The sequence below is a fragment of the Lissotriton vulgaris genome, chromosome 4_1 (assembly GCF_964263255.1).
Source record: "Lissotriton vulgaris chromosome 4_1, aLisVul1.2, whole genome shotgun sequence".
Lineage (NCBI taxonomy): Eukaryota > Metazoa > Chordata > Amphibia > Caudata > Salamandridae > Lissotriton > Lissotriton vulgaris.
In genome coordinates this window covers 1,695,874,560-1,695,901,894 of record NC_141691.1, presented here as the reverse complement: position 1 = coordinate 1,695,901,894, position 27,335 = coordinate 1,695,874,560, and the positions used below count along the sequence as shown (strand labels likewise).

Below are 27,335 nucleotides of genomic sequence, written 5' to 3'. Positions count from 1 at the left end.
CTACCCAACCTGACTGTGTGTTTTGGTCGACCATCACAAGTAAATGTACACAATATATAGATGATTTTTTCCTTTTAGGTGGTGATTGTAATCAAATTGTTGATCCCTTTCTACATCGTAAGTCCACTTTTCGTTTTGTTTCACATAGGTCTCATAAGCAATTTTTGAACACTATTTCCCAAGCTAATCTTTCAGACTCCTGGCAACTCACGCGGTGGGCGTAGTACGCGTAGTCGCGCTACGCGAAGCTACGCGAAGCTACGCGAAGCCGTTCTCGCACTACGCGAGCTTCGCGTAGCTTCGCAAGCTTGCGTAGTAGCTTGCTGGTCCCGTTCGCGAGCCGTTTTTTTTGCTCGGGAGTGCGTAGTGCATGTTCGGGGCGCTGTCTGCGTGTTTGGGGGATTGTAGCATGCGACCGTACCCATGTGGTGGGCTATGGGTGCGGCCATCTTGTTTTTTCAATTGTCCCGCCCACCCGCGTCCCCTACTTCCTCTTCAGGGTCGCGAATAACGCGTTCGCGCGGTGCACGTCTTGTTCGGGAACACAACTACTTGTTCACACTGACAAAGTGCGTGTTCGCGTGAAATCTCGCGCAAACTTATCCATGTGGTCACGATGGGCGCGGCCATCTTGTTTTTCACACTCTATGCTATTGTTCTGTGCCTAGTTTTCTATCCACCTTATATCTCTTCAATCTTTACCTATTTTCACAGTTTTTCTTACTTTTTTTACTTCTCATCTATCTCTCTCTGTCCCTAAGTTTATATTTTTCATTTTATTTCTACTTTTCCACCTTTTTTAGCTTTTCTACTGTTTTATTTTACTTCTTTATTTAAGCTCCTACTTCTTCCCCCTAACTTTATTTCCTTTTGTTCTAACTTTTCTTTTCCACCTCCACCTCCACCCCAGAACCATGGCAAAGGGGAGCAGCAGAACCGGCTCGAAGGGCAAGGCACCTGCGCCCAAGAGCCGGCTGCCTTGAAGGAGAATGCGACCTGCAGGGCTGCAGGTCCGTAATTTTTTCGGGGAGGCGGAGGTGGCCGCCCTGGTTTTTTTCATCCAGCGCCACCTCCACTTGACCTTGGCAGCAGGCGGCAGGCCAGGGTCCGGTTACCTTCCAGAGGAGCGTCTCCGCCGGTGGGCTAAGGTGTGCCGGGCAGTCTACCGTCGCTCAGAAATCCGGCGCACCCACCAGCAGCTGGCCCACCGGTGGGCAGACATTCTGGACAGGGAGCAGGACCTGTTGGACCTGATAGGTGTTGAAGTCATGGGGCTTGGTGAGTAGCTAGTAATATTAATAATTTAATATATATTATAGTAGTATAAGTATTGTGTATAATTCTTGGATGAATAAGTAACATGGTTACTGGTGCGCTTAGTTACATTGCAGATCAATTGCGTCTCAAATTCTTCTGTTATTGTATGACTCAGGTGCTGCTCGCCACTTCTCTTACTGGTTTGTAACTTAGCGCTAGCTTGGGCTGCTGATTATTGATGTTAGAGTTTTTAGAGAACTGAGGTTAGTTGATGCTATTGCTAGAGTCTAGTCCCATTGTCCTTTAGTGAAATAGTGGTGGATGGATAGAATTAGTTCATATTTTTTTAACGGTCTGCATGACGCCTCCTCTGTCACTGAATGCTTAGTTAGTTCTTATTTACCCCACCCTTCCATAGAACCGGTTTGAGTTTCTTTACTGAGTGGTAGGCTTAGCACAGCAATAGCATGGTCAGGTGAGTCAGTAGCAGTTCTGACGCAAGCAACCAACAATTATGTGTATGTACAAATGTATGCATGTGTCCTCCATCTCATCCTCTATGCATGTTTGCGGGCAAAAATAAAATTGAAATGCCGACTTACTGAACAATTGTCCCGTCTGGATTCTTGAACAGGTGGTGTAGGTCAGGTGGTACTGGCTTCGTTAGTATTCTGCAATCAGAATGTTTATGGCACATTTGATTAGTGTTCTATAAGTAGACAGTCTGTGGATTTTGGAAGCCAGTAGTCATTTATACTTCGAAGTCAATTTTATTGGAATTGTTGTTCCCTAAAATGTTTGAGAGGATTTTTGAATGAGGTCTTTGTTTCACAGCACTTAATTTTTCTTTTTCGTTATTATTTCTTACATGATCAGCACCACCCAAGGGCAAGAAGACAGGGTCCAAGTTGGCGGGACAACCACAGGAGCGCTCCTCTACCGAGGATCCTGCTGCTGGCCCCAGTAAGTCCTACAGTGCTTATATTATTAACAATTATATTTCCCTAACTTTTTAACGCGCCTTATCTTTTCCAACTTATTAATCCTCCTTCCTAATTCAATGTTAGCAAAACCTTCTTTGGTCTTAAATTTGTTTTCCAAATTTTTGGTAACTATCCAATTCCATCCCTGACCTTCAGTTCCTTCAAACTGCCTCTGCCCCAAGACCCTCTGTGCTACTACTATTAGACAGTGTTACTTTTTAACGCACCTAATTTTTTCAAACCTATTAATTCTCCTTCCTAATTCAATGTGAGCAAAACCTTATTTGGTCTTAAATTTGTTTTCCAAATTTTTGGTAACTATCCAATGCCATCCCTGACTTTCAGTTCCTTCAAACTGCCTCTGCCCCAAGACTCTCTGTGCTACTACTATTAGACTGTGTGTATCTAAGCTTGCTCTGTTGGCCACTCTTTAGTTAAGGTATTCTTTTGAGTAAAGCTGTGATAGAATAGCTGTAGCCACTGGGTCCAGTCCTGTCTTTTGCGTTGTCCTCTGTAATCTCCAGTCTTTGTCAATTCCCGCCAACAAAAATGCACAACCAGATGTTTGCCTACTAATTTTTGTTCAGTTAGTATACTTCTACTACTGTTGTGGTTATTATTCTCTGCACATACACAATCACATACAGAACTATGCACAAGAAAATAGGATGATGTTGATGTTGGTGATAGGGAGGTTGGACCTTACACCCTGGTCACAGAACTCAGTCAGAAGAACCCATAATCCAATGACCGTCTAGTCTACCTACCTAAGTGTCTCGGTCATAGTCATGTGTCCCTCTCCCGACCCCCACACGAAGATAGTTAGATATATACCCAATGATTTTACACAACCCAGGCCAGAACAGAAGAAGACCCTTTCGCTCACTCACTCGTTTCAGTCCACAACACCCCAGACACTGAAAATATACCACATAGTCTATGTGCAAGTTCAAAAACTTTATTTTTTTAATAACAAGCTTTGTATTGTTGTAACTTGTAAGTATTTCCATGAAAAACATCCAGCTCCACCATGCAAAATGAGGAAAATTAAATACTGTACATTTTGTACATCTAGTGCACAATAGAGAAATGTGTGAATTGTGGGAGACCTCTCACCGTTGAACGTATACTGTTTTAAAAAAAAAAAAAAATTATTTTCAAAAACCTTTATTGAGTACCATTGTAGATTACACAGCACCTTGCCTACAACCCGGAGGCCGGCAGCAGGATAATGGGAAAGTACCACGTAGAAGCGCGATCTCGGATACACAGCCTGTGCACCAACAACCCGGGGGTCTGGAGGCGTTTTCGTCAATGAGGAACTCCAAGTCAGACTACATTTGAGGAGAGTTTGTTAATCTAGATCTTCCCCATGTGTATGCCGTACAACGTGTACTGTTAGTGGTTACACATGCATCTTTCAAAAGCTCTGCAAATCCCTTGTTTCGTAGAAGGCAATCTTCTCTTTTCATCTGCCTATGAGAAAAATGTTGCACGTTAGACAGTGAATACAACTATGCCAGTTTTTAGCAGTCATGGCAAAAAGTGCAACATTATGGGTAAGCAAAAGGGACTAACAATACTGGTTTGTCAATTGTATGCAACACTCATTTGGCCTCAATGGTGTCTTTCTTACTGTGCAACAAGCTGCGAGGTAACATGGACAAAGCAGTAGACCCGGATGTAAAAATGGTTATATGGCTCAGGCTAACTTTCCAAAGACTAGAGTAGGAGTAGATTAGATGACCCTAGAGACCATCTAATAAATTTAAACTAAACTCTGTCTAATGTGACTGCTGTACATTAGGACGCAATTTGGACTAGTTACACTGTCACAGCGATTCATGTTGTACGTAACTGTTTTTTCAATCTTCCTTCCTGGAGAAAAAAGTACAACTAGTAAAATAGGGGGAGGTGTGCAGGCATCTAAAAAGGTGTACTTGATTTTATAGGTGCACAATCACTACCAACCACCAGTGCCGACGGGGCCAGTGGCGATGCGATTGCCATCCAGGAGGGGACAGAGGCTGCGGCACCTGCAGGAGCATCAGTGGGGGAGGAAACTTCAGCGGTGGGCGGTGGTAAGTTATATTCATTACTTATTTGCATTACTAGGTGGAAGGGGGACATTTTTTTCATCACTGTTCTATGAGACTTATTAAGAAAGTATGAATTTGAAGTTGTACTGGACAATATACAATGGTTGAAGAAGACACCCTTTGTAGCATTACCAGTTTGAGTTGAGTAAACAAGTCCTCTTCCATCAGACTCCAACTCAGCTGTGAAACTTATGGAGAAGACTAAAAGTCAGATCAGATGACCTTGAGGGATGTGTTGAACAAAAAGGGAAAGAAGTGAACTAGGGTGGAAGGAGGAAGGACTAAAGAGATGTAATAATAAGACTAACTACCATAGAAGGATACTTTGGAAGATTCATTCACATGGCTGATATGAATCGGATGCATGGGTTGTTAAAGGATGGGTAGAACTGGAAGGTCAAAGAAAATGCAGGCCTGGTTGGGCAAAAGAATATGGGTGCATGGATACAGTGGATAGCAAGAATCATGAGCGGAGTTTGTGTCAATAACCCAAGGCAAGGAAGGAGTGGACGCATGGGTGGTTGCTGGTGAAAGTGAAACCAGCTAAGCCGATAATAAAAGGAGATACAAAAAAGACTTTTGTCTTATGTGTACTCAAGGCCACCCAGTACTAGGGCAAGTATAATTGGCTGAAAAAACTTCAACAAATGCTACAGGCAGGGGATGCAGGAGGACAGATTAGATAGATACTAAAAGTTGACACCAATTGTATGTACTGCGCTTGGTAGTACTACTATGCCACAATGTACAGTTGAATTAATTATGAAGAGTTTCAGTTACAATTCTGTTTCTTTTTTTATAGATACTCATACTCCTTCCTCGAAACCATCGCGGAAGGAGTTGGCAGCCAGGGCCCGGCAAAGGAAACTGCAGGCCATTGTGGAGGAGTACCGCAAGCTGGTGGCTGAGGCTGAGGAGGAGGGGGAAGAGGCGGCGGCAGCAGCTGCTGCCTCTTCCAGTGCGTCTGGCCCCAGCAAGGCTCCACCTGCAGGAGTATGGCGCAGCGGCCAGGCAGCCGCTCACCGCCGGCATTTAACATCTGCCACCCCCACACAGCATGGATGCAAATGTAGGTGCTGTGCATTTCGGCAAAAACTTCTCCTCCGGGTGGCCAAGCTGGAGGACCAATTAGAGGAGCGCGTAAAGATCATTGTGGACAAACACCTTAAAGCCCGCCAACTGTAATGGACCCGGACCCTGTTGATTTGCCCCTTTTTTAATACTTTTGTTGGTGGGTGGGAATTGGGTGTTGCGGTTATTTTTGTGGGACATTCTTTGGACTTGGACATTGGTTGGGGTTAGGGTGGGGATAGGGGTGGGATAGGAGGATATTTATTTTTATACATGAATAAATGTTATTTATTTTCAACTTACGCATATGATATGATGTTGTTTTGTGGTGGGGTTACTGTTGTACGTCACAAGGTTTACTCTAGATGCAGGGCAGCGGCCAGTGTTTGATTGAAATACTTTATTAATTGACCACATGTGTAACATGCAAACAGATAGATGCTGTGCCCCTCACTCAGTTATATTTGTCCTATTAGTACTACCAGCCTCTCCTCCATTATACCTCCCAGCAAACTTCTCTTCTTACCTGTGATTGATGATGATTACGTTTGGCACCGCAAGGGCTGCATGGTTTCCAAAGACAACGGAGAATATGCCATGGTTATAGTAGACTAGACTTCTAGACACTGGCACTAGCATTGGAAAACAAAAACAAAGAGACAGTCATTTGCCTGAGAAAGAATGTGAGAGAAGTAGAAAATTACAGTACATAATACGAACAAAAAATACAAACAATATGGCAACTGCTAAACGAATTCAAAGAAATCAATGGTGTCGGGGACTGAAAAAGTAGAAGAAGATAACTGTAGTTCCGTTGGAGTCATTAAAACACAATACAAATCGTAAACGTAAATGCTCTAAAATTAAATTCAAACAATGCCAGCAATGATTTACATTTATTCGTTGGGTCACTTTGGGAAATTAATTGCCTTGTACACTATTGCATAAAGTGAGCTTGGGTGGGCAACCAGAAGAAGATCCTCACCCTGCCTCGTTGACATTTGATTTCAATAGTGTTGGTTTGATGGTTTCACCACATCTGCCCCAGCAGGCGTGTGATCAATTGTTGGTGTAGATTTAATGTAGTCACATCACACCTCAATATAAAACCACACAGCCCGGGAGAAGAGGGTTAGGGTTTGATGAATGTATGGGAACAGGGGTTTGGGGAAAGGTTTGACAAAGAAAAACAGTACGCATGGAGAGAACAAAAGCAAAACAATGAAGACGATGATTGCTGATCCACAATTCCTCAATAAATGTAAAGTCAATTAAGAACAATGAAATGGAGGCACGATGAAGGTTTATTATTAACTTGATGGTTAAAAATAAGTGGTAATTACTTAACTACTACTACACAATTCAAAGGAAGTACTTCTAATGATATGATATGACTTTTGCCTAGGCTGTATGCCCTCTGAGAAACCGTAATACCTGATGTAGCGGGCTGAAAGCTAGCAAACAAAATTTAGATAGTTTAAGTGAACAATCAATTACCAAGCACAAGCGTAAAATAAATGAAGAGGAAAAAGGAATCAAAGAAAAATATGAAAATGATACTAAAGTTAATGTATTTTCCAGGGCCAAATGTGTAGTTGTATCTCGTCATTCATTTTTTCCTCCCTTCCATGGACACTGTTGTGACTGACTGATTGATGATATTCTTGGGCGCCTCTAGCAGGATGATGATGAGGAGGATTGGTAAGGTAAGTGTGAGTTGTTGCTCCACGTATAATAGCGCTGGGTGAAAGGCCGGCCTGTAAGTGTTGATGAAAGAAGAAATGGGGTATTACAAAATAAGTTAACAGAATGAAAACATAAAAATCAATTACGGTGTAGTGCAAAAAAGACACGACTCATGAGCGAGAAGATTTTCAGACTGAGGCTGCTTGATACATTGATTAACTCTTCTCTTCGAGTTGCACAGCAGTCATCGAAAAGAACAACAAAATAGGAGCCAGCAAGGAACAGTTACAGGGCCACACCACAACACCGGGACGTGAGTCTGTGGCCCAAACTCCATTTACCTACATTTTTCAGAGTTTCAGACAAAAGGCATATACATCAACCTAGTATTTCCATAACAAGTGATTAATGTAAATCAATGCGCCAATGTCAGTCAATCATACCACTATTCCATTCCACCACTGCACACACATGTAGCCTAGGTCTGCTGTGCTACTTGTTGATTGGTTGTGTGTTTACCTTGTATTCCACTTCCTGAACATATTCCATCAATCATCTCTGATCAAAGTGACTGGCAGCGTGCAAAGATGGTATGGTGGTCATCATCATCATCATCCAGTGTGGCACATGTACGTTTTCTCCAATAGACCAAAAAATGCAACTAAGTCTGAAGTGAGTGACTACGATTAAGTCCAGACTGCACCTGCAGTAGTAGGAGTACAATTGGATACATATTATTAAACAACATGGAAACATTGACCATCAGTTGAGACACAAGCACTTTGAAACTACTACTATACTTCAACTTCATGCACATTTGGTCTGAGTCAGCAAGCAGACTCTGCAATGTATGGCATCATTTATTTCATACACCTATCTTTCTCTTCTTTGTGGCTGTCAGATCACAGATGCAGCAGAGCCTTCTGAAAGTGATGACGAGTTTACTTTAATTTTGGAGCCCTGCTCAAGTTTTGACATTGAAGAGTTGTGTATGCCTGCAGACAGAGGTGTAGCCTTAAGACAGTGATGCATTTCAGATTGGAATCAAAACAGAAGATGGTTGTAGTCACGTACGTTTCACTTGTTATGGAGGGACTGTTAGAGGCTACATTATTGCACTATTGTCCATCTCCATCCAAAGTATGGCAAGATGAAAATGTATTTCGGGTGACTCAGGAAGATGGAGCAGGACTCTGATGAGTGGAGTGCACAGTAAATGCTCAGATGTGCAACTCCAATAGGTACTTAAAAGAGAAAGGAAGATGGTGTTGGTTTTCAAGTTTGAGTCAGAAAGACAGATACACACAAATAAGGAAGGGAGAAATAAAGGAAGGGAGAATGTAACCATTTCCAAGCCTAGTTGTCAGGGAAGAGGAGCTTGTCCTCAAACCCTGGTGGTTCTTCTGACAGAAGTAGGTCCTGTAACCCACTACTTATTTCTTCCGACTCGCTCTCCTCTTCCAGCTCTGATTCACAGACTTTGTAGTCTGGTGGTATCAAGTGCTGATTCATTTTTATCATGGTTAACCTCTCCACGCTTTTGGGCGAGAGACTGGTCCTTCTCACAGTCACAATGGCACCAGCAGCACTGAACACACGCTCAAAAGAGACACTTGCAACAGGGCAAGCTAGATACTTTATCGCCAGCCTGCTGAGCACTGGCCATTGGCTTTTTGTCCTATACCAATGGGCTTTGCTCCATGAACACCTCTGTTGTGTCATCCAGATAGGCCTGGACCATCCGCTCAATGTTCATTGGTGCTCTGGTTTGCTCGTCCTCTTTTTGCTTTGCGACAGCAACGGACTTCCCAATCCCTATTTGTAGAAACCAAGCAGCTATTTTTTTGCTTATGTCTGATGAATCAGATCCTGTTGGTGCGGTTGCTGTTATTGTTTGTGTTGGTGACTGCGGGGAAGCAAACGCACTGCTCGCATGCTGTGAAGAAGAACTTGACTCTGTAGGATGCTCAGTAGTACTTGCACTGTCCTGGGCTGGCACTTCCTTGGCTATAACAGTTTTGTACTTGGAAACATCCACTTTTGAAAAAGGAATTACTGCATTACTGCTCACAAATAATTTGTACCATGGATCCAAAATTGCGGCAGTAATGTAATGTTGATGTGACAAAATCTTATTTTGAATCCTTGTATTCTCAGATAAGCGGCCGGCTAAGGACTTCACAAAATTACATGCTTCACGTTTTCCTTCCACACCTTCGTGTGTTTCAGACACCTCCTTCAGCTGTTGCTCAAGCATGTACAACAATGGGATTGCTTGGCTCATAGTACAGTCCTCCCTGCTGACTGCACGTGTCAAGACCTCAAAAGGAAGTAGCATCTCAGTCAGGCATTTAATGAGGTCTCATTGCCACATCTCAACTGTCATGGCTTTAACAGTAGTATCCCCTGATCTTCTTGTCATGACATAAGCATTAAGTGGTATATACTGCTCAAACAGCTGTTCGAGCATGTAATACGTAGAGTTCCAACGTGTTGGTACCTCCTGGATGAGTGCTTTGACTGGCATGTTACACTCACGTTGAATGACCCGTAGCTGCTTCCGGGCTTTAAAAGAATGATTGAAATGCATGCCGATTCTTCTGCAAATGGTCAGTAAGTTGCTGACTTTGCTTTCATTTTTCAGAAAGTCTTGAACCACAATGTTAATGCAGTGTGCCAAACACGGGACCCTGAAATAGCAGCCGTCTTCCATGGCCCTAACTACATTACTGCCATTGTCAGTGGCAACAAAACCAATATTGAGGCCTCTTGGTTGCAGCCATTCAAAGACCTTGCTGTTGAACTCATCCAAAATGTTTGCAGCAGTATGCGATTTCTCCATAGCAAACATGGCTACAGTAGCATGTTTGCGAGTATCATTAAAAATCTCAGTAGTGTAAACGCCTGTAGATATCTTGTCTCTAACACCTGAAAAAGAGATCCAGTTTGCAGTGATGCACATGTAATCTGTGGCTTGGCAACTGTTCCACATGTCTGTTGTCAGGTGGATACTATGCACAGCACTCTGCTGCAAGGCTTTTCCAAGCAATTCCAGCATGTTGTGGTGTAGTGCTGGAACAGCAACTCTGGCAAAATAGTAGCGGCTGGGAACATTCCATTTTGGGCAGAGGGTTGTCACAAATTCCAGGAAACCCATCGCTTCAACAAAAGAAAAAGGGAGAAGGTCCAGAGCTAACATTTTAGCAAGCTTAGCATTGTAAAAACGTGCTATTGGGTGGTTGTGCTCGTACTTTCCCTCCTGCCTAAACATGCTAACAATGGTACGCTGCTTGGTATTTCTTTCAGATATGCCCGATGCAGTACTTCGTGTCGCAGACTTCGCACCCGTACTCCTTGGTGTCTCCGGGTTACTACTTTTACTCTGGTGCCACAGAGATGTTGCTGATCCGGAGGATCTGGGTTCTACCACTGCAGTGCTGGGGAGTGGGACAGGGGTACTTGGTATACCACTACCAGATAGAATGTCTCCCTCTTCTTCCTGTCCGGTTACCCGTGGACCTTCTACTGCTTCCCCAACAACATTAATGGTTCCTGCTTTTATGATACGTAGGTGGTCCTCCCACTGGATTGGGTGGTGTTTTTTCATATGGGTCATTTGGCCTCCGGTACCATAGTTTGTACCAAGCTTACCACGACTAAAAGAGGAATGACAAATGAACCATATAGCAATCTTGTCCTCATTTGCGCTAACTGTAAAGAAGTCCCACACTGGGGAGCTTAACTTTTGTCTCCTGCTAGAGGTGCCACTTCCAATGCCGGATGAACTGGAGGTTGTGTGGTGAACTTGACTATGTGGCTGCGCAGTAGTACCACTACCTACTTCTGCTGAGGTAGAACTTGTGCTGGACGTAGGACGCTGCCGGCTTTGTGCAAATGTAAAAATGGAAGCTGGAGGTAGTTTTGGTGTGGCCTGTGTTGGTTGGTATGCGTGCTACTACATCCCTAGTGGCAGCCATTCTTGATAGGGTTAAAATGTTGGTCTCCATGTCCTCGGGGCCAGGAGTAATGCTTGTGATGACTGGGTCTGACTCATCATCACCATCATAATTATCCGGCTGCTGAACATCGCACTCCATAAGTGGTAGGCTTCCTGGAACCTTCCTTTTCCCTAGCCTGGTCTTCTTGGGATGTCTCTCCCTCTCATGCTCATATTGTTCTGGCTCCCAATTGAGGTCAAGATCATCAGAAGGGATGCCTGGCGAAGAACTTGATGGACTAACCCTCCTTTTCCTTTGTGGGGATTTGAAAAACAATAGATCTCCTGCAGGAGGTGCTGCCTCTTCTTGCTCTGCATCAGGCTCAATTTCCTGAACTGCCCCGACTTTGGGAGGAACAACAACTACTATTGCCGGTGGTGGTTCTTGAACAACTATTGCAGGCGGTGGTCGTGGTAGTTGTTTTCGTTGAACATCTACTATTGCGGGCGGTCGCTGTGGAACAACTACTATTACAGGCGGTGGTTGTGGTTGTTCTTTTCGTTGAGCATCTACTATTGCGGGCGGTGGTTGTTGAACATCTACTATTGAGGGTACTGGTTGTTGTTCACCACTTTTCTGCTGTGTTCCCTCTTGCGTGGAATGTGTACTACTTTGAGATTGAGATAAGTTCAGGTCAGGCTCAGTATCACTGCTTTCCACCATTAGGCTCGCTACCTCTTCCCTACTCATCTGCTTGGGCCTGGGGTGGTGGTTTGGGCCTACTGATGCGGAGGTGCTGGCCCCAGCTTGGACCCCGGTCACTGCTGCTGCAGGCGTACTTTTTTTCCCAAAAAAGGTTTTCGGGTCAACACCAGACTTAAGTGTCACTTCCTTCTTCTGTTCTTCCTTCTTCTTAGCAACTTTCTTGGTCTTGGAGGACCTGGTACCTGCTTTCTTTGGGCCCATCTTCTTCAGATGTCAGCAGCAGCACTCAGTTGCACAAGTTGCTGAGAATGATGTCTGGTCAGGTTAGTCACTCACACCACACGTGACGTAGTACAGAAGGACGTCAGTCTGGCAGTAGAACAGGCGATGAAAGATGACAACCTAAGCATGGGCGAATTTTGCGAATCTCGCGTTAGCGAATTTTGCGGATTTGCGAACTCGCAATCCACAAAAATCCGCGAATTCTCGCGAATTTGCGGATTTTTTTTGTGTTTGCGCGGGTTTCTGCCAGTTCGCGAGGTTTTTGTACAATTTCGCAAACGCAAACTTACCTGTCGGGTCGCAAGTTTTGCGAACTTGTTGTTTCTACGTGTCCAGCCTGTTTGGGACACTCTTCTTCATCACTGCCACCCTCTGTCACCACTGCCACTCTCTGACTACTCATGCCACCCTCTGGCCCACCCATGCCACCCTCTGTTTCATCACAGCACCCTCTGGTTGTCCAGTGTACATTATTGTGGCAAAGCAAAGCACACCTTTCCTGCCTCAAGTGACCTGAATTAATTTGGGGCTGATTAATGTGTCACAGAATATTTTTTTAGCTGGCACCTGCTTCCTTAGTGGTTCCTGATTAGTGATCTTTTGCACTTGCTAAGTGCTTTCATTGTTGCAAAATTAGTTACAACACCTGCCCTGCCCCAACTGACAATAATGAATTAGGGGCTGATTAATGTGTCACTGGATTTGAACTTCCAGCCTGGCTCCTGCTTGTCTCCCTTAGCTGTAATTCAGGACCTTTGTGGCATATGTGTAACTATTCTGAGGGTCAGAGCAGGGTCACATAATAGTTGCAAGTAGGCAACTGAACTCTGGAGGGGCCCCTCAGGAAGCACTACAGGAAATGGCTACTTATGATGAGCTTGAACTTTTGAACCTGGTAAGTAGTTTCAGTTTTGCTAAGATCGTATTTCTGCAATTTAGCGCTTATTCGCGGGGCGCGAAGTTGAACTGGGAAGCCGCGAACTCATGCGAACAGTGCGAGCAAGCCATAAAATCCGCTGCTCGCGGATTTGCGGATTTTGCGGGAAATTCGCGAATCTCGCGGATTGCGAATTTACCGAAAATCCGCAAAATCCGCGAGCGGAACGGATTTTCCGCCCATACTTATGACAGACACCTGCTCTTCAGTCTTTTGTGCACCTACAAGCAAAGAAGGCAGAACAACATCAGTCGAATATGGATTTTTATTAGCTTTAATTACTACTAGAAGTATTAGTACATCCAGTAAAAGTAATAATAGCAAAGAATTAAAATGCAAATGTAGTGGAAGTGGAACTTGTTCATCCTTAATTTGTGCATCATTTTGGATGTATGCAGCATCAGTGACCTGCAGCAGATAGCAATGGGGATGTGAACAGTAGTAAGCCAACAGGAACAATGGCAAAACAGGCCAATTTGTCTAAAACAAAACAGCACACTACTACTACCACCACAGCTCCACATGGGCACTCATCACAGGTACATGGGTAAAGGCCAGAAAAAAATAAACTCAAGCAGGCCTATATCCCTCCCTATATGGCCAGAAAAAGTAGGATGCCTACATCACAGCTTAATGCAAAAAAGAAAATCCCCCTGGCTACAAGGTTTGAAAGTTACACAACAACACAAACAACAAAGGCATTTGGAGTTTTCCCCCAAACAGTTAACTACACCCCAAACACCACATTTGAAAATTCAATGCATTGCCACCCATGCCCTAAATGATGTTAAATTCAACAGACAAAATGGAAACCGCTACATCAAGCATCCCCGCTGACTATCTCTGGGACTCTAGGCCTACTGGCAGAAAAAAATCACACAACTTTGTAGGCCTGCGGCAAAAAAACTAAACCAGGATGGAAGGTCACACAAAATGGCCGCCCCCACATGGCCTGGCCAGTGCCACCCCCAAAAACATGAAAAGAAAAAGAATACAGACAATACATTCCTATGGCAAAAAGACAATGCTTGGCTTGACAAAATGGCCGCCACTAAGCCGCCCACATGGTCAGGCCACCCTCAAACAACAAGGTACATGGAGGACAGAAACAGTAAGGGGTCCATGCTCCAAAAAAACTACAAGTAAATGACAACCTGAGGAGTTTCTTTTAGCAAAATGAACAGCATCTACATTTTCGGGAACGTTTTAGTCAACTCGAGAGATATTTCTCGCGAGAATGCAAATTCGGCGTGTTCGGCGGCGCGAACTGAACAAAACATTGTGATCGCGCGCCCGTGCACGCACATTGAGCGCGCAAAGAAGACAAAAACTGTAAGGTCACGTTGTAGCACTGTGCAAACTTACTAAAACTACGCTAGCTGAATTCTAGCGTTACCTAGTGCGCAGGAAAAAGCCATATTATTCAACACACACCCAAAACCTGCAATTCAACACCAAAAACACATTTTGCTAATTAATCCAAAGCCATCCATGACCTACATGATGTTACACTTACAACTTAAACACCCCTATAACAGTTGAACAACTTTCATGCACCCATGATGAGGAGGACTCTAGTAGTACCCTTGGGCCTACCTACTGGCACAGTAGGCCACAAGCTTGGAGGCCTATGGCAAAAACACAGAGGCTGCTACTAGTACCAGGAATTAAAATGGCCGCCCCCCACATGGCCTGGCCAGTGCCACCCCCAAAAACATGAAAAGAAGGAGAAGACAGACAATACATTCCTATGGCAAAAGGACAATGCTTGGCTTGACAAAATGGCCGCCACCAAGCCGCCCACATGGTCAGGCCACCCTCAAACAACAAGGTACATAGAGGACAGAAACAGTAAGTGGTCCATGCTCCAAAAACTACAAGCAAATGACAACCTGAGGAGTTTCTTTTAGCAAAATGAACAGCATCTACATTTTCGGGAACGTTTTAGGCAACTCTAGAGATATTGCTCGCGAGAATGCAAATTCGGCATGGTCGGCGGCGCGAACTGATAAAACGTCGTGATCGCGCGCCCGAGCACGCACATTGAGCGCGCGAAGAAGACAAAAACTGTAAGGTCGCGTTGTAGCACTGTGCAAACTTACCAAAACTACGCAAGCTGAATTCTAGGGTTACCTAGTGCGCAGGAAAAAGCCATATTATTCAACACACACCCAAAACCTGCAATTCAACACCAAAAACACATTTTGCTAATTATTCCAAATCCATCCATGACCTACATGATGTTACACTTACAACTTAAACACCCCTATAACAGTTGAACAACTTTCATGCACCCATGATGAGGAGGACTCTAGTAGTACCCTTGGGCCTACCTACTGGCACAGTAGGCCACAAGCTTGGAGGCCTATGGCAAAAACACAGAGGCTGCTACTAGTACCAGGAATTAAAATGGCCGCCCCCACATGGCCTGGCCAGTGCCACCCCCAAAAACATGAAAAGAAAGAGAAGAAAGACAATACATTCCTATGGCAAAAGAACAATGCTTGGCTTGACAAAATGGCCACCACCAAGCCGCCCACATGGTCAGGCCACCCTCAAACAACAAGGTGCATAGACGACAGAAACAGTAAGTGGTCCATGCTCCAAAAACTACAAGCAAATGACAACCTGAGGAGTTTCTTTTAGCATAATGAACAGCATCTACATTTTCAGGAACGGCGTGTTCGGCAGCGCGAACTGTACAAAACGTCGTGATAGCGCGCCCGAACACGCACATTGAGCGCGCGAAGAAGACAAAAACTGTAAAGTCGCGTTGTAGCACTGTGCAAACTTACCAAAACAGTACAGGCCTCCCTCAATAATAATTTTTAAGAAAGATTGAGAAGCACAGAAAACTGTAGTTAAAAAAAAAACAAAAAACATTTACAGTACACCAATTCTCAATTCTCAAACTTACTTGTGAAAGAAAAGTTCAAATCCAAAATTCATCAATAAATCCAATTAAATGCTATGATGTAGCAGACAAACACAAAGAGTGATCCTTCCAGCTCCAATTCCAAATAAAAGTGAACACCACATGGACAAAGCACTGGGAGGAGCCTGGTGGACAGGAACAGGAAGTTGGAGACTCAGGGGCACTTCCTTTCTCTTGAAAAAAAGAGTAGAAACAAAAAGAGGACTCCTAGCCCAAAAACATACAGCCAAATCCCAATCTGAGGGGTTAAATGAAAATTTTTGAGAAAATGTTAACATGCTCAAGAGAAACGCGATCTTACCTATATAGCACTGTAAGGAAAGTCGCGCGTCATAATGACGTGTTCTCGCGTCCGAATGACGTTATCCCGTTCTCACAGTCGGGTTGGATTGTGCGGCCGGATTCCAAACATCGTAGCGAACACAACCGGGAGAGAAAAGCGAGAAAGCGAACGCAGCGCACGTGAGAATGCTATTGAGCGTGCGAGGAAGAAAAACTACTACACTACGCTGTAGATTGCGAAGTAGTCGACAGCTTCACGCTCTCCGCGAAGTGCGAAGTTGCCGAAAATTTGCAAGCTCCACGAACGGAGCTTAGTTCTCGGCCCAGGTTTAATCCAGATACCCTTGGCTATTCTTTTTTTTCACACCCTCATGCTTCCTTTTCTAGACTGGACTATATCTTTCTCTCCCATCCTCTCACTCAGAATCTTCTCTCTTCTTCTATTGAGCCTATTGTAATTTCAGATCATGCCCTCATTATTACAGATATTGACCTGCTCCCCCCTTGCCCCAAATCCTCTTGTTGGCGTTTTAACACCTCGCTTCTCACTGATCCCGACTTTTCTTCCTCTTTCCGGACTTTCACCAATGACTTCTTCCTTATGAACTCTACCCCGGATGTTCCCCTCATACTCTTTGGGATTCTTTCAAGGCGAAGGCTAGAGGTTTTGTTATCGATTTTGTCTCCCGGAAGAAGAAAAAATTTCTTCAACAGCGGAAAGCCTCTCTCGCTCATATTAAGAAATTAGACCATCAGTTCTATACCTCGTCGGCTAAGTGTATGTCACCAGAGCTGTTGCGCACCAAAATTTCCTTCAACAAGTTATCTACAGACAATCCCTCCTCTATACTTCTTAGGAGTAGTGCTCGATATTACGGCGGTTGTAATAAGTCTGGTAAACTTTTAGCTAACTATCTCAAGTCCCGTAAGAAGCGTACTTGTATTGAGTCTATTTTTTCCCCAGATAACTCTCTTCTTCATGAAACTGATAACATTCTTGAACAGTTTCAACTCTTTTACGAGAACCTCTATACCCCAGAATCTCCCCTTTCTCCCACCATGCTACACTCTTACTTTGAGAAACTCCCTAAACCCTATACTCCAGATGTTAATTTTGCCTCCCTAGACCTGGATCTTGCTCTTCACGAGCTTTCCACAGCACTTTCTTCCCTTACTAAAGGTAAAATTCCTGGTCCAGATGGGTTCCCTGTGGAATTCTATTTACATTTCTCTGATGTCCTTCTCCCCAGACTATTATCACTTTTTCAATCCTTTGCCTCTTTAGGTTCGGCCGCGGGTACCTTTCAGGACGCCACCATCTGTTTAATTCCTATAGAAGGTAGAGACCCAAGTTTTGCAAAAACTACCGTCCTATCTTGTTGGTTAACGTCGATTATAAACTCTTTGCCAAGCTGCTTGCTTTACGACTTGACTCTTTTATGCCGCGTCTAGTTGGCAAAGAAAAATGTGGGTTTATCAAGGGCAGGCTCACTTCGGATACTTCTCACCTTTTCCTCAATGTTTTGAATAAGGCCCCATCTTTGTCGTCCCCTTTAGCCTCCATCTCAGTCGACGCTGAAAAAGCCTTTGACCGGGTGGATTGTTCTTTCTTATTTGCTTCTCTTACTTGGCATGGCTTTGGTCCTAAGTTCATATCGCTCATATCTTTATTATACTCTTCCCCCAAAGCTTCTGTTCTGGTTAAAGGCCATCTTTCTTCCTCTTTTAACCTTCAAAGAGGTGTTCGGCAGGGCTGCCCTCTTTCCCCGCTTCTTTTTGTTTTGGCTCTTGAACCCTTTTTATCCTCCATCCGCCAGAATACTTCCATCTCTGACTTTCCCTTTGGAACTAACCAGTTGAAACGCTCTGCTTACGCTGATGATATCCTTTTGTTCATTTTGAATCCGGAATCCTCTATTCCCCCTTTACTAGCTGAATTTGATACGTTTTCCCTTGTTTCTGGTTACAAGATTAATTCTGACAAGACAGAAATTCTTCCCTTGACGAAGTACTGCCTCCCTCATCTTTTCTCTTCTACTGGTTTTGCCTGGAATAACACCAAGATCAATTATCTTGGGATTTGGTTTTCTAACTCTATCGCTTCTTCTGTTAAACTGAATATGTCTGCAGCCCTTTCGCGTATTGAGCAATTGTTTTCCTCTTGGAATCCGCTCTTTCTTTCTTGGTGGGGTAGGGTGGACTCTGTCAAGATGATGATCGCTCCCATTCTTATCTACATGCTTTCTATGCTTCCGGTTCATATTCCCGCTCTCTATTTTAAACGTCTTGACTACTCTATTTCGAGATTTCTTTGGAGGGGCAAAAGATCTAGGATCTCTCTCCTTTCAATTCGTAAATCCAAATCCAATGGTGGTGTTAACTTCCCTGATTTTCGTGTATATCATAAATCCTTTGCCCTTCGTCAGGCTTCCCGTTGGCTTTCCTGTGCAATCTCTCCTTTCTCTCCTCTTTGGCTTTCTATTGAACATGCCTTCATATCACCTTTCTCATTTGATGATGTTAATCCGTTTTTCATCCAAGTCCCCTTTTGACTCTCTCCCTTTGTTTAAACACACTTTCTCTCTTATCGCCCTCTATTCTCCTCATCATCTATTTCCCGTGAGTCCTTTTTACAACAACCCATCTGGTATAATTCGCTCCTTCTTATCAACAATAGTCCTATCTGCTGGAATTCTTGGAGGCGGAAGGGTATTATTTGGATTCATCAATTCTTTGACGGTACCACCCCTTGTCCATTTCCACTCTTTCAGCTTCAATTTTCTTGTCCTCGCTCCTTTTTGCATAAATACTCTCTCCTTATGGGAGTGATTCTGGAGCGTTATTACTCCCTCTCTTCTACCCTATCACTCGTTCCCCCTTCTGCTCTTCTGCCGTTACTTTCCACTCTCCCCAAAGCATATCTTATATATAAGTTCTTTTCTTCCCCTAACCCGGACCGTCCTAAGTCCAAACTTGAACTCTCCTGGGAAACTGACCTGGGTTGTGTATGGCCCATTTCTCTTTGGGATAAACTTTGGCTCAAATCTTTGAAAGTCTCTCGCTCCGCTTCTCTTACTCAATCTCTTTTTTTCTGTATCACAGACTTTATCTTTCCCCTCTTTCTCATTCTCGCTTTTCTTCGTCTTCTGATTCTGTCTGTTGGGCTTGTCATTCACCTTCTGCGGATCTTTTACACATGTTCTTTTTCTGCCCTAGAGTCTCTGCTCTTTGGAAACAAGTTTGGCTTTGCATTTCCCAAATATTTTCCCTTTCCACTTAATATTCTCCCTCTATCCTTTTTCTTGGCAGTCTTTCAGATGCACTTACTTTGCCGCCACATTCCTGTGGTCTCTTTGACCTTATGCTTGCACTCACCTTTCAACACATTTCTTCCAATTGGAAATCCCTTACAAATGTTTCCGTACAACATTGGTGGAACTCTGTATGTCACTTTCATAGACTGCATGTCTACTTTGCCTCCTCCTGCAAACCCCCTCATAATGTTGAGCTTTTTTGGCTTCCTCTTACTGCTTATTTAGATCGTTTGGCCATAAAAAAGACACCTTTACCTACTGAATCTGAAAATTTTAAACCCCCTTAGATGGCTTTATCCTCTGTTATACCTATGCTGTTATGCTTATGCTGTTATGCTTATACTCTTATAGTTATATGCGTATATTTACATTTATATGCTTCAATTTGCATCTGTGTTCTGTTGGTCTTATTCTGATAATATTTATTGCATTTCTTAACTCTCTCAAGGTTTCTTGAGATGTTATACAGTTATGACTTCCCTTTTTATCCTTACCTCCTTCTTTATCTCTTTTACTTTTTTCTTCCTTTTTATTGTGCTCTTCCCCCTTTTCCTTTTCCTTCTCTTTCCTCTACTCCAATATATATTTTATATCTTCCTTCCTTTTGTCAGTTGTTGCCCTAAATAGTGTTCAAATAAAGCTTTTTTCAAACTAAAAAGGCTACAGATGTATCTAGAAGAAACTTTCCCAGCAGCTGGAGAAACATGGAGGGTTGCCATTGTTTACACTTTCAGATGATCCGGACAAAGGGCTGAGGTTTTCCCAGGGAAAGAGCACCATAGGTCAGCAAGAAAAACAAAGGTTGCTTGTCACCCTCTACCTTTCTGACATTGAGAGCCACTTCTCAACATAAATAGCATTCTGTAAACGTCAGAAGGACATATGAAGAGAATATTGGCTGAGGTCAAATTGGGTGACTTGGAGATGAAATGCGGATCGACTTAAATGTGGGGATGGCAGGGTGCCTGATGATGCATGGATACTAATGACTGTAAAGGGCATGAGGGCAAATAAAATATATCTGAGAGTGATAATTTATTTGTGGTTGATAATCTTAAGGTAAAGACATACCAGTGATCCTGACCTACTCGTCACAATGAGTTTGTGTGAAGGAGATTAAGTTCTAGTAGTAGGAACACACAACACCTTGCTGTAGAGAAGATGTGCACTAATTCTCTGGGCAATTGTGCTATACTCTATCTGGAGAACAGTAAAAGTGGCCAGTCTTGTCTACCCGTCTGTTGTTGTATGCCACAGGCAAGCCTTCAGGAGGGCCTGCACAATTTTGGAAGCATTTCTTCAACTAACCCACCTGTAATGGTGTACTCAGGCATGCTTCAGAAACTGGTGGCAGGGGCATGTTTATAGAATTAACAAATACTTGTGCTAAACACCTCCAGTCAAATGGGGCGGTCCACTGCTGGACCCAACCCACTGGAGTGCACATTTTAGAAAACTGCTCAGGTTGGAGTAAAGCTAATACCCTTAGTGAGGTATCCTGGGTGCATAATGTCACTCAGGGAGAAAACAAAAATCGTTCAATTGTCTGAGGAATACCAACGCAGAAATGGTGAAACTCAGTATGTGAAATGTGCTTGCAAAATATGATCAAATGCATAATTTCAAGGTCTCCTTAGAGTGACTGTCCAATTCAAATGAAGGTTTGCACCGAGTTGTTTATACTCATTGCACTTTACCTATATTTGACATTGTGTGTCAGCACAAGCATTTTGTCTGTGTTTCCACAAAGGTTCCTGTGAGAAAATCAAACAATCATGATACAATGAGGCTTATCCTTCTCTCCACTCAAGATTCTCTTCAATCAGAACTAGCTAAATATTCAAGAGGAGATTGAAGATATGAATACTTGCAAAAAAAACTTTTCCCTGGTACTCTTTCAGTGCAAAACAGACCTCACTTTCATTATTAGTTTGATACACCACATCCAAGAGACTGTTTCTAGACGATACCCATATATCTACATAAGCGCATCAGGACTGACTATAACAGTAACAGTATTAATCCTTTTGTTTTAAGATGCTGGGGCTGACACTGAAGTTCTAAATCAGCATCAGTTCAAGGGCGAATAGGATCCACATTACAACTACTTGAAGTCTAACACCATCTATGAAAAGGGGAGGTTAGCATTGCAAGTTTGCTAAATATTAAACAGTGGCAAAGAATAAAAAAAGGGACTTCTACATGCAGTACTTAAATAAATGCTCCCACATTAGAACAACCCAGAATAATTTGGATTAAGGGAGCAGATAAGGTAGAACGAGGATGGGACTCTGAATACAGAGGGCTCAGCAGAGGCATGGAAATGTATTTGCCTCATCAAACCCACTAAGCCTTAACTACACGGTACAAATGGCTGGGATGGAGAAAAACCGAGCTCTGCCTATAGAATCTCAGAAGAGTTATTGGTAAACTCACAGTGCTTGAAATGCCCACCATGTCTGTTGTTATGTGTTTGAAATTGGTTTACTGGTAGACTGCGTATGAACCTTGGTCAAGTAGTAATCACAATCCTAGTCAGGGTAAGACACAATCAAACCCCACATTAACCTGTAATCAACCCCTTGGTAACTTGGCACAGGACAGGCTTAACATAGTCGCAACAGGAAAGGTATTTATGCAACAAAAACTCTACACAAAAGGATTTCACCAAATTAGAAAAATAAAGCTTTATTTATTAAATAAACCAAGATCAAAACAACAAAAATCCAATAAGTAGAACTGGAGATATTGACTTTAGTTTAGAGTGAAAATAGCACCAAAAATCACAAATCGCTAGTGGGGTATCTAGTCACGCAAGACTGGGACAAAGTTATAAGTGCAGGCCTATCATGATGGAGTGTGGGCCGGCTACAGGGACCCAGTTAGGCCCACTTAACAATGTTCCTTATATCCTAGTTGCGGAGAGTTGTGTGGATTTGTGTCGATGATGTGCCGCATAGCCTAAGCGATTCCCCAGTTCTGAGGTGCAGGAAAGCTGCGGTGCGAGGTCCTGTTGTGTCGCCATCGAGGAGCTTGTCGACTGAGCTTGTGATGCAAAGTCCAGCTTCGGGGATGCAGCGAGTGGCTGCCCATGCGTTGGTTCTGAGGAGCACCAATACGGAGTCCGGCATCGTCACTGATACTGCCATCAACAATAGATGTGAGGGCCTGGGCTGCGGATGTGCCACAACATTGGGGCGATGCTTCATTTCCGAAGACAACACGGAGGCAACACGAGCAATGGGTCCAATTCAATGCAATTCATGCAGTAGCCGCAATGCATCGGTTCTGCTCGATGATATGCTGCTCAGCCAAGGAGATGCATCAGCTCTGCTCAGCAATGCACCTCCCAGTAAAGATGATGCATGGGTTTCGCTGGCAAGCATCTTAGGCCAATTCCAAGGGTACAGGACTGTGTGGCACCACTCAGATGGGAAACTCACAGATGGCAGTCTAGGTGCAGGTTCAAAGTTGACGGAAGCCTATTATGTCCATGAGACGTCCGATTAGGAGGTCAGCCAACTAGTCATTAGAGTCACTCTGGGTGCAAGAGATGTGGGTCCAGTCCTTTTCACCCAGGCAAGAGGGCAGCAGGCAGCAGGTCATCAAGGCAAAGCAGGAGTCCAGCAGAGTGCAGTACAGCACAGTGATAGTCCTTCAGTAGCACAGCAGTCCTTCTTCCTGGCAGAGTATCCACAGGTCCAGAAGTGTCTGAGGTCTTTCTTTTCTACGGAGTTGTGCCTTTGAAGTGGGGTGAAGCTTTAAGGGCATGCCTTTAAAGTGCACAGATGCAGTGCCTTCCCTGGCTCCAGACTAACTGCAGGGGGTAAGCTGCTGTTTGTGTTGGGACAGGAAACAGTGTATGCCGTTGTAAATGAGGCAGGGTGGCTCCTCTCTCCCATCCTACCAGTGATGCTCTTCTCAGTCACACCTAAGCTCCCATTGTGTATGACCGTCTAAGAGGAATACACAAAGCCCAACTGCCAACTACACCCAGTCATGTAACCAGAGACAGGCTGCAGGTACCAAATTGCTAAGGCAAGAAAATGCCAACTTTCTAAAAGGGCATTTTCAGAATTTTAATTTAAAATACAACTCCGTCATAAATTAGGAATCTAGAGACACCAAACTGGAACTGCCATTTATTCCCATTTGAAAATTACACTTATAAAATGTAATAAGGTAATCCTAATATTGTTCCATGGAAGATATAGGCCATGCAGTAGTGAAAAATATATTTAAGAGGTTTTCACATTCAGGACATGTAAAACTTAAATGTACGTGTCCTGCTTTTCAAAACACATTGCACTCTGCCCTGGTTTGACCAGGACCTACCCTAGCGGTGTCTTATATGTATTTAAAAGAAGGATTGGGCCTGGCAAAAGGGTTAGGTCAAAATGGCACTTTAATGCACACATAGGCTCTGCAATGGCAGGCCTGAGACAAGTTTTAAGGGCTATTTAAGTGGGTGGCACAATCAGTGCTGCATTTAATTTACATGCCATGGGCACTTTTAGTACCACTTTACTAAGGAATAATAAGTAAATTAAATATGCCAATTGGGTATAAACCAATTCTATCTTATTTTAAGGAGAGGACACAGCACTGGTTAGCTGTCTTAAAGCCCACAAAAATGAATTTAAAAAAAAGGAGAGGAGTAAAGCAAAAGGTTTGTGGGTGACCTGGTGTACCGGCATGGTCATTCAAATCCTCAAATTATTAAATATTTCTTCAAAGTACAAAAGAAAATAGAAATATGAATTTTAATGCGAAAGGTTGGAGTTTTCCAGATTTTGTTTTCTTTTTCTAAAAGACAAAACAATGTTCTAGGCTCCACCATATCACTTTCTCTTTTTTGCTCCTAATGCATATTTTCTTTTTGTTGGAGCATAGTAGTGCTTCAATTGAGGCCACTAATCATCCATACTACTGTATACTGTACTTGCTCTGTTTCTTCAAATCGAGCTAAGAATACCATCTTAATGTAAAGACTCCAATTTACAATTCCATCGCATTTACAGAGTGTTTTCATTTTTTATTTACACATTTTTCATTGGTATGTATATATATATATATTTTATAACTGTACTGATATTATTTATTTTCTATATAGTCGCAGAGCACCTCAGTAAGTGTTATGAACACTCAGGGACCTGCGGACCAAAGGGTTAGAATAGAGAACACAGCAACCCCGAGGTTTAAATGTTCATGCAGCCTGAATTTATATATGACTTAGAAACAATATGTAAAACAAAATAACATACAGCAAGTAAAATATGACCTAAGTAGGTTCCATAAAAGGAACCTCCCTATTCCAAATAAAGTATTGAACATTGCAAGAGGAAATTCTATGAGTATGGTGTCAGTATCACATGAACCAGATTTAAGGTTCAATGAAAAGAGTCTGGGAAGAGGAAATCAGCAGAGTTGAGAAAATCAGCAGAGTCGAGAAGAGGCCTTCTTTTAGCTAAGTCAGGGTAGGGTCTGGTCTACTATTATAAAAAGCATATTATAAAATTATCTGAGAAGATACTAGAAGGCTTCTCCTTATCATTTTCCACTGAACAAACCAATGAAAAGACAGTGTCCTGGAGGAGCAGGTAGAGTCTCTAGATCCCAGCAATCATGTGTACGACCTTAGACTTAATATCAGACTTGTCCGCCTGGGACAGGATGGTGTCTCCTGCTGGCTCAGTCTCAATATCTGAAGCCAAAAGTAAATTAGAAAGATCAGTGATCATTCTTGCACAATGAACAATTAATCTATTCTAAGCTGGAATGGACATAGATAAGACACCTGCGAAGAAAAGGAAAATAAGATAATTGCAAAACATTTTATAAAGCATAATGCCTGGTTACAAGTTAGGCCAATATTAGATTTAAACAGGTTCTGAATGAATGCAGTTAGCAAAATTAATTATATCAAATGCAAAATAAGAAATGCATACATTTTCTTTCACGGAGAATACATTTAGTATAATTCATCTAATTATATAGGTGGTTCTCATTAAAACCAATATGCAGCCACTTACTGTAATTGATTCATAAAATGCACGCAGATTAATGCAGTTGAACACACATTGAGTATACATGTTGCATACAAAGGGGTCACACAATAAATGATGGTGCTCCACATGTATTGAAAAAATGCTAAATGCAGAGATGAATGAAAGAGTAGCGGGCGTTGAGACAAATTGAGCAACTATCAAGAAAATGATTTTATATTTATCAGTCTACTTCATGAATGAGATGAGTCTTCAATCTTGGATTCTCAATCCAGGCACAGCTTCTCTGCAGGGATGCATCTGGTAGAACCCCATCTCTCATAGGGAGTGGTGATGATATTGGCAGACTAGTGTTTTTCTTTTTTTTGTTTAAGAAGTTTTTATTAAGTTTTTCAAAAAAGAACAATACAAAGGTGAACGCAATAATTAAAGAAACACTTTATAATATATAAAAAAACTGTAAGCAAATAATATGCAAAATGTAATGTGAATAATAAGAATCAAACGTTGAAAAAAGAAGAGAGGAAAAAGAAAAGAAAGAAGAATGAAAGAAGAAAGAGAGAGAAAGGAAGGAAAAGAAGGGGAAAGAATGACCAAAATAGTGTAAGAAAGAAATATAGTGAAAAAGAAAAAGAAACTAGTGTACAGGAGCATGAGAAGAGAGAAATGTAGTAAAAGGTAGCCATAAAAGATCAGATTTAATTTTTGGAGAAAGGGACACAGAGGAAACAGTAGCAATCCTGTGTTCATCATAAATGATATACCACCAAATGAATAAAGATATTTTAGAATTATCGTTCCAAGATGATAATAGTACTTTAAAAGCTAATGCAAGAAAAAGGTCAAATAACAGAGAAACAGGTGATGAGTCGGCAACATCCAGTGAGGAAGAACCTAGAAATACATTTTGTACAATAATGTGCTGTTGCATTTAAAAATTGACATGCAAATAGTCCAAACAGATTTCCAAAATGATAAAACAGTAGAACACTCATAAAGTTGATGTTTCAATGTGCCTGTAGCATTGGAACAAGACCAGCACAACGAAGAAGAACATTTAGAAATACAAACAGGTGTAATAATAGCTCTATTATAAATACAATACAAAGATTGGGTAATTCTAGCAGCAGCAGAAACTTTGAATAACTTAGACCAGACCCTACCCTATGTCGAAACAGAAAAGAAGTCGACAAGTCAACTTCCCAAGCAGCTTCAATGGGGGATTTGGGTCTTTTATTAAAACTTGATAATAACAACTTATATACAAGAGCGGCTTGAGGTCTGTGTGTTGGAAACAATGGATATAGCGGAGTGGTGGGAGTAAGAGATGGTGAATCCTCTGGAAGATCAAACATAGCTAAGTGTGATTGTAGGGCATTGGAGATTAGGGTATATTCATTGAGGCAAGAGTCAGGCAAGTGGTATTGTACTTGTAGGTCAGGAAAAGAGGCAATAATATTGTGAGACAGTAGTTGATGCACATAACTAATTCCCTTTTCCTTCCAATACTTGTAATAGAAAGATTTACCTTTATATTTAAGAAATGTATTATATCATATAGTAGAGGATAAAAAACATTGAAACGGAGTAAAACCATTAGAAAATGTGCTGTATAAGAGAGTTTGAGAATATTTTAAAATAGGGCTATTTGACAAAAATGTACTATTAGACATAAAAATGACATTATGAAATGAAAAATCTTTTAGTAAGGAACGTTCAAAAAGAATCCATCTAGGGATAGGAATGTCAGCAAAATCATAAGATAAAGTAAAAGATTGCTTAATCAAGAAAGCTGAGTGATATTCTTAAAAATTTGGAAAGCGAACACCACCCTCTCCCTT

At 42.5% G+C, this 27,335-nt stretch overlaps 1 protein-coding gene across 1 annotated transcript in view; it reads left to right on the top strand.

The window, feature by feature from the left end:
- Positions 1-22,999, top strand: part of LOC147724417 (uncharacterized) — a 45,411-nt gene extending 22,412 nt beyond the window's left edge. The window contains exon 3 of the mRNA XM_086918043.1: positions 22,406-22,999. Within this exon, the coding sequence (XP_086774169.1) occupies positions 22,406-22,999 (594 nt within the window). The remainder of the gene's footprint in view (positions 1-22,405) is intronic.
- The last annotated feature ends 4,336 nt before the right edge of the window (positions 23,000-27,335 follow it).